This window comes from Borostomias antarcticus, assembly GCF_949987555.1.
Source record: "Borostomias antarcticus genome assembly, chromosome: 20".
Classification (NCBI taxonomy): domain Eukaryota; kingdom Metazoa; phylum Chordata; class Actinopteri; order Stomiiformes; family Stomiidae; genus Borostomias; species Borostomias antarcticus.
The window spans coordinates 6,344,547-6,352,046 of record NC_140253.1 but is presented as its reverse complement, the minus strand read 5'-3'; the positions used below and the strand labels follow the sequence as shown (position 1 = coordinate 6,352,046).

General features: G+C 51.3%; 1 protein-coding gene across 1 annotated transcript in view; it reads left to right on the top strand.

The window, feature by feature from the left end:
• Positions 1–7,500, top strand: part of sorbs2a (sorbin and SH3 domain containing 2a) — a gene marked incomplete at its 3' end in the record, with an annotated part of 52,743 nt that overhangs the window by 30,732 nt on the left and 14,511 nt on the right. Inside the window, exons 9-13 of the mRNA XM_084454497.1 lie at positions 702–752; positions 1,059–1,275; positions 1,573–1,687; positions 5,067–5,150; positions 6,995–7,051. Coding sequence (XP_084310623.1) covers positions 702–752; positions 1,059–1,275; positions 1,573–1,687; positions 5,067–5,150; positions 6,995–7,051 — 524 coding nt within the window. The remainder of the gene's footprint in view (positions 1–701; positions 753–1,058; positions 1,276–1,572; positions 1,688–5,066; positions 5,151–6,994; positions 7,052–7,500) is intronic.

Genomic DNA, 7,500 nt, shown 5'->3' with positions numbered 1-7,500 from the left:
CACACACACACACACACAACCGCACATACAAGCACACACAACACATACACTCACTCAGTCACACAACCGCACATACAAGCACACACAACACATACACTCACTCACTCACACACACACACACACACACAAGGGGACCCTTCACCGGCTCATGCACACATCCACGCACACACACACACACACACACACACACACACACACCTTTTCGCCCTCTCTCTTTAACCCACACACACACACTTCTGCTAATGGACAGGCCGGCCTACTGTGCGGTCTATCTGAGGCTCACACAGCAGTTCTCCCTGGTCCCTGATCTGTGTAGAGCTGCAGTTTCCCTCCCATGCTGAGCCAACCACACACACACACACACACACACATACAGTGTACGCAGATACAGACACACTTTTTTACCCTTTTTTTCCCTAACACACACACATACTGTACACCCACAGACATACAGTACAGACACTTTTTTACCTTCTCTGTCCAACACACACACACACACACACACAGCTGCGGTATTTCCCTGTGCCGCAGGGCCTGGCCACACACAGTCCTAGTTCCCAAGGATAGGTAAGAGGAAGGGCAGCGCTCAGCAGTGTTAGCGCGAGCGTGTGTGTGTGCGCGCGTGCGTGCATGCATGTGTGTGCGCGCGTGCGTGCGTGCGCGCGGGCTCTCTTACTCAACCTTGGTTTTTGCTTCTGCAGACGATGACTATGCAGACACGTACAACGCCACGTACGCCGTCATTAACAACGGTGAGACTGTCGGGCAGCTCAGACCTGCATTTCATTACTGCATTTCGCTTATATTTCTCCATATGAAACGACTCTCTGTCTCTCTCACTGGCACACTCCCTCTCTCTCTCTCCCTCTCTCTCCATCCCTCCCTCTCTCTCCCTCTCTCTCCCTCTCTCTCTCTCTCCCTCTCTCTCCATCCCTCCCTCTCTCTCTAACTCCCTCCCTCTCCATCCCTTCCTCTCTCCCTCTATCCAACTCCTCTTTTCCTGTCTCCCTCCTTCTTTTTTCCCTCTCTCTCTCTGTCTCTCTCTCTCTCTCCCTCAGACACCTATGGCCTGCCCGCCAACCCCACCATGGCCCACCCTCCCCCCAGGACCCACACCTACCGGCCCCTGGCCAAGTGCCCCTCTGACAACGGCGGGCCCCCGGGGGCCCCCCACCACAGGGAGCCCTCGCCCGTGCCCCCGCCGCCCCCGCCCATGCCCTCGCTCCTCCAGCTGAGGACCCGCGACAGCGACCGGGAGAGAGACGCGCCCGACACGTAAGACCAGATCAGCTCCGGTCCTGCCGTTTGGCGTGTGTGTGTGTGTGTGTGTTGTGTGTGTGTGTCTGTGTGTGTGTGTGTGTGTGTGTGTGTGTGGCCCTAAATTGTTCAAATGCAGTATCAGCATTCCAGTATCGGCCGTCCTCCTAGTATTGCTACCCTCTACAGGAAAGCCCTTGAGCAATGATACAAACAGCCCTCTGTGCTGTCCACTTAAACTCTGTCTGTAAGCCTGTGGTAAACGTTCCCACTCCCTCTCTCTCTGTCTGTGTGTGTTCTGCCTCTCTGTCCCAGGAACGAGTGGGGCCCGCCGGACAGGAAGGTGGACACGCGGAAGTACCGCGCCGAGCCCAAGAGCATCTTCGAGTACGAGCCGGGGAAGTCCTCCATCCTGCAGCAGGAGAGGCCGGTGAGTCGCCCCCCCACCCCCCCCCCCCAATGCCCCGCCATCGCTGTCATCGCCACCTCGGCCATCACCCCCCCCCGCCCCCATCACATCTGATCCCAACTTTTAACGTCTGAAACCCGTGACCAAAAAAAAAAAAAACGCCCGTCACCCGCGATCGCTGGGCTAGCGGCCCCCTCCTTCCTGCTCTCCCGGGTGGAAGGCGCTCTTTAAGCGCTGACCCAGGACCAGTTGGCTCTTTTATTGGTGACGGTGACTGCGATGAGAACCTGAACCACACCCCCGGACATGAGGTCAGCGTCCTAAGAGAGACTGCGAGAGACAGAGGATCCTTCTTGGTTCCAGTTGGCCGCGGTCATCTGGACCCTCCAGCTATTTCTGGCAGCTCTCTGCATATTGGAGGTTGAAGGAGAAAGCAATAATTATATAATCCCTCTTTATTGCGTATCGCCCCGGAGGGGTGGATTAGCCCTGGGAGGTGTATTTTTAGGGAGCTAATAGCTTCTGACAGTTAACGAAGCAGAGGAACCAATCTTGAACTGACAGTGATTCTGTATAAATATGAAATATTAAGCAACCACACAGGGAATTAAATCCAGGTTCATATAGCATACAGTATGTATATTTGTCCCTGCATAGTTCTAGGTACACTATATTGCCAAAAGTATTCACTCACCCATCCAACAGATGACAGAGCGGGGTCAGTGGATGCTGAGGCGCAGAGTGCGCAGAGGTCGCCAACTTTCTGCAGAGTCAATCGCTACAGACCTCCAAACTTCATATGGCCTTCAGATTAGCTCAAGAACAGTGTTAGAGAGCTTCATGGAATGGGTTTCATGCTGCATCTAAGCCATACATCACCAAGTGCAATGCAAAGCGTCGGATGCAGTGGTGTAAAGCACGCCGCCACTGGACTCTAGAGCAGTGGAGACGCGTTCTCTGGAGTGACGAATCACGCTTCTCCATCTGGCAATCTGATGGACGAGTCTGGGTTTGGCGGTTGCCAGGAGAACGGTACTTGTCTTGTATTATGCCAAGTGTGAAGTTTGGTGGAGAGGAGATTATGGTGGGGTTGTTTTTCAGGAGCTGGGCTTGGCCCCTTAGTTCCAGTGAAAGGAACTCTGAATGCTTCAGCATACCAAGTGATTCTGGACAATTCCATGCTCCCAACTTTGTGGGAACAGTTTGGGGATGGCCCCTTCCTGTTCCAACATGACTGTGCACCAGTGCACAAAGCAAGCTCCATAAAGAGATGGATGAGCGAGTTTGGTGTGGAAGAACTTGACTGGCCTGCACAGAGTCCTGACCTCAACCTGATAGAACCCCTTTGGGATGAATTAGAGCGGAGACTGCGAGCCAGGCCTTCTCATCCAACATCAGTGTCTGACCTCACAAATACGCTTCTGGAAGAATGGTCCCATAAACACACTCCTAAACCTTGTGGAAAGCCTTCCCAGAAGAGTTGAAGATGTTATAGCTGCAAAGTGTGGGCCGACGTCATATTAAACCCTATGGATTAAGAATGGGATGTCACTTAAGTTCATATGCGTGTGAAGGCAGATGAGCAAATACTTTTGGCAATATAGTGTATGTATCTGAGCATTTCAAATACGCAGTACGAACAATACGCACCACTTGCATGCTTTCATGAAGTCTTTTTCTTTTAACATATGTGACAAAATTCACACTTTATCAGACCCCTAAAACAGACATTCAAAGGCCGGGGACGACAGTTCCAGTTCCGAAAGTCTAGAACTTATTTCCGTCTAGCAGTTGCTAAGTCGTGTCGTGTCGTTTGTTCACCCCGCGGCGAGATGAAGAAGAGAGTGTGAAAGTGGAGGGAGGGGTGGGGGAGAGATGGACACAGGACAGGGGGGAGAGGGAGAGAGAGAGAGAGGGAGGGGGTTGACTCCCCTGACGTCGGAGGAAGGTGTTCAGTGGGAAGTCTGCAGACCGGGCTCTGTGATGTTTGGTTCAGATGGAACCCAGTCCCAAGGTCCTGTAGATGGAGCTAGGCCTTCTGGGGGCTACCGAGCAGAGCGCTCTGCAGGCCGTACCACGTGCAGAGCTAGGGGGGGTGCTTTATTCATCACTGCACATCTCTCTCTCTCTCTCTCTCTCTCTCTCTCTCTCTCTCTCTCTCCCTCTCTCTCTCTCTCCTTCTTGCTCTCTCATCAGCCTCATGCACGTATATTATCGCTGTGGCTTTCTCTAGCTTTTCCTCTTAATTAGGCTCTTACTTTGGTGAAGCTTTTAGCAAGTATATGAGTTTATGAGTCCCTGTGTGCGCGTGTGCGCGTGGGTGTCGGTTGATAAGTCCGCCCTCTACCGTTTTCCTCCGGAGCTCCCCCACTGAGGCCAGTGACTCAGCCCTCCCTCCCTCCCTCAGCCCGAGTGTCGGCTCTGCCGGCCGGACGCGGAGCGCCAGACAGAACCTCCGTGGCGCTCGGCAGCCTCTCCCAGCAGCTCTCAGAGCTGCGTCTCCCTCAAGGCCCGCGGGGGTGCGAAGCGCCCAGGCCAATCTGCCAGGCGTTATCTGCGCAGTGAATCACACCTGATTACACATGGCAGCAAGACTCTTCGGAATAGACAGAGGAATACGCCCTGGGGTTGGTGTGAGTGTGTGCGTAGGAGTTGTTCTAGAACTAGAACTCAGCGTGGGCGGAGAGGATGGAGAGTTGTGTTGACGTGTGTGTTCGGCTGGGGGGGGGTTAAAGCAGGACTACTGGTTCTTCAAGCAGAAGGTTACAAAGTCAGTATGTGCTTGGGATGGATTAACGTAGTATGAATGTACTGCCCCCCTCTGGAGAAAAGATGAAACTGCAGTTGTTTTATTAGGCCTTGTATAGGGTCTGAGATAGATCTTTGTAAATTCACTTTTTCTTAAGTGTCTTAAATATACTCCTAAAACCTTTTTGACACATTTTCTGAAAGCGCCGCCTCTGAAAAGATATATGATAAAAGAAAATATAGCATGATATAGAAATCTGTATGATAGATTTGGAACTTACTCCAAGGGCATTGTGCAATGCTCCCCCTCAAATTTTTTTTTTTACTGATGAACATGTTTAGTGAACTAAGAGTAAAATACGATGTACACGGGAAAGTTATCTTTAAGTTCTAAATGGTTAACTGTGTACGTGTGTGTTATTGTTTGCGTCACTGCTTTTATCCCCAGTGTTCATGGCCCACTCATTACCCATAAACCCCTGCTGCAGCGTCATGAGCTCCCGACCCTAACCATGAGATCCATCTCTCTCTCTCTCTCTCTCTCTCTCTCCATGCTCTCTCTCTCACCCTTTTCTCCCCTCTCTCTCTCTCTCTCTCTCTCTCTCTCTCTCTCTCTCTCTCTCAATCTCTATCGCTTTCTTCTCCTCTCCAGACCTATGAGTTAAACCCAGATGACATAGATTTAGAGAACGAGCCTTGGTATAAGTTCTTTTCTGAGCTGGAGTTCGGCCGTCCGGTAAGTGAGGGCAGAGATTGTACACCCCTCTCCCGCCCCCCCTCCTCTCCCCCCTCTCCTCACCGTCAGCACCACACTGCCTTAGGGACCCCACCCCCCCTTCCTCCATCCCCTCCCCCCCCCCTCCATATTGTGTCTAGTCCTAGGCGTGGGTGGTGGGGCTGTAGCTGCTTGGGCATGCCGTGGCTGGGTGCTGTGGCCTTGACGCCGTCTCGTCCACGCCTGGTCGTGTCTCATTTTCCCGCCGCGACGCCATCTGTCTGTTAGTCAGTCTGTCGGCGGGCCTCGCTACAAGGTGAACGCTCACACACCCTAACACTGCAGAACGACGTCAACAAGCGGCGGTTGACCTCAGTGGGTCCCTTCACCACGAATGGTCCCCCCCACCCCCACCAAAAAAAAAACATTCATACACACACACAGGAAATAACAAGGAACCACTTCCTGTTTGGCCTTGATGCCAAAAAAGGCGGGTTCTTTCGCAGTGTGTGCTTCTGGCGTGTGACGAGCTGTGGAGAAGGAGCCGGTAGGACAGAGCGGAGCGCGCCTATCAATTAACCGCCCCCCAGTAACATTTGTTTTAATGACAGATCAATAAACCCCCATTTTTGCTCAATGAGTCGCTCCGCACAGTCCTACCAGCCCCTTCTAGCGCTCTGTGTGGTAGCAGTGTGGTTTCTCCTCTGCTAGTCTGCCTGTTTGTAAGCACCGTGTGGGCTTGTTGGTAGAGACACTAGCTCCCTCTGCTGGACTGAGGTTGTAAGCGTACGTGCCAGTGGCTTAAAGCGGAGAAGCCGGTCCAAGGCAAGCTGGTCCGAACCCCAGGCCTGTGCATGACATGAGGGAGTAGGCGTGTCCGACAGGGGGCTTATTCAGAGCGTTCAGATAGAAACGGAATGTCTGGAACTGACGCGGTCTTTCAGGAAGAAAGGTCCGGTGTGGTCCAGATGTTGTATTTCTACCTGTTCTACAGTATATGTTGCACCCTCCACTGAATAAATGCCCTTAGGAACTAGACTTTGTGCGTTTGCCACTCCAAATACACATCTGAAACATTGTTCCCTGAGACTGTGCAGTTGTGCGGCTATCCGAGGGATCAGAAGGTTTAATGTACATCACAGCACAACTAATGCATAGCCCATTATCAACTAAAACACATACACACACACACACACACACACACAAACGCATCAGTGTAGTGTGTAGTCCCTGCTTCACGAAGCTTTCTACCTACCGCTTGCTTGCTCTCACAATCCGCATGTCTGTGTGTGTGTGTATCTGTGTTAGTCACTGTATGCGTGTGTGTGTGTTTGTGTGTATTTGATTTTAGCATTAAGTGCTAATGCGTGTAACAGAAACTGGAAAGAAATAATTCAGTAAAAAGTATATTATTGACTTGGGTGTGGGATGCGTGTGTGCGTGCATGGGTCTGTGTGTGTGTGTGTGTGTGTGTGTGTGTGTGTGTGTGTGTGTGTGTGTGTGTGTGTGTGTGTGTTTGTGTGTGTGTGTGTGTGTGTGTGCATGCACGTTTCTGTGTGTGTGTGTGCATGTGTGTGCGCCTGTGTGTGTGTTTGTGTGTTTGTGTGTGTACAGTGTTTGCCTGTGTGCTGTGTGTGTGCGTGTGTGTGTGTGTGTGCGTGTGTGTGTGTGCGTGTGTGTGCGTGTGTGTGTGTGCAACTCGTCCATCTCCAGTTCCTCTGTTTCTCTAACTGATGTCACTCTCTCCACATGTTCCTTTTTTGGTTTATTTTTCTCCCCATACCTCTCCTCCTCCTCCACCTCATCTTCACCTTCCTCCTCCTCCTCCTCCTCCTCCTGCTCACTGCTGCTGCTTGGGGCTCAAGCCTCCTAAAAAACGACTGGATTATAATCCAGACATCTCCTCTCACCGACCCGCTGAGGTAAACACACCTTCATCAGTATTGGGGCGGTACTGTTAATCTAGATTATGACGGGAATGACTGCTAATCTCAGATTGCTAATCCTAATCTGGTGATGAATTCTCATTAACCCGCGGCATTGGTGAGTCTGAGTACTCAGTGAGGGCTCAAGATGTACAGTATCATTTAGTCAACGCGGTGGTGTGTAGATCAGTCAGTCATTCTGTACGAGTGTGCAAATGTACACACATTTCCCAGAAGACCTCATCTTTCAACACCATGCCAGCCCATTTGCCATTTGTCATATTTTAAAATGTGGAAAATAATGCTGAATGTAATTGCTGGTCATATGCAACACTGTGATGCAGGTTTGTGATGTCATGGGTTTTAAATGCATTTCCTGTTTCTAAATATGTTTTGTGGTGTTGGTCCACTGCCGTTCTGTTCACTGCTGATCTCAGAGTTGTCGT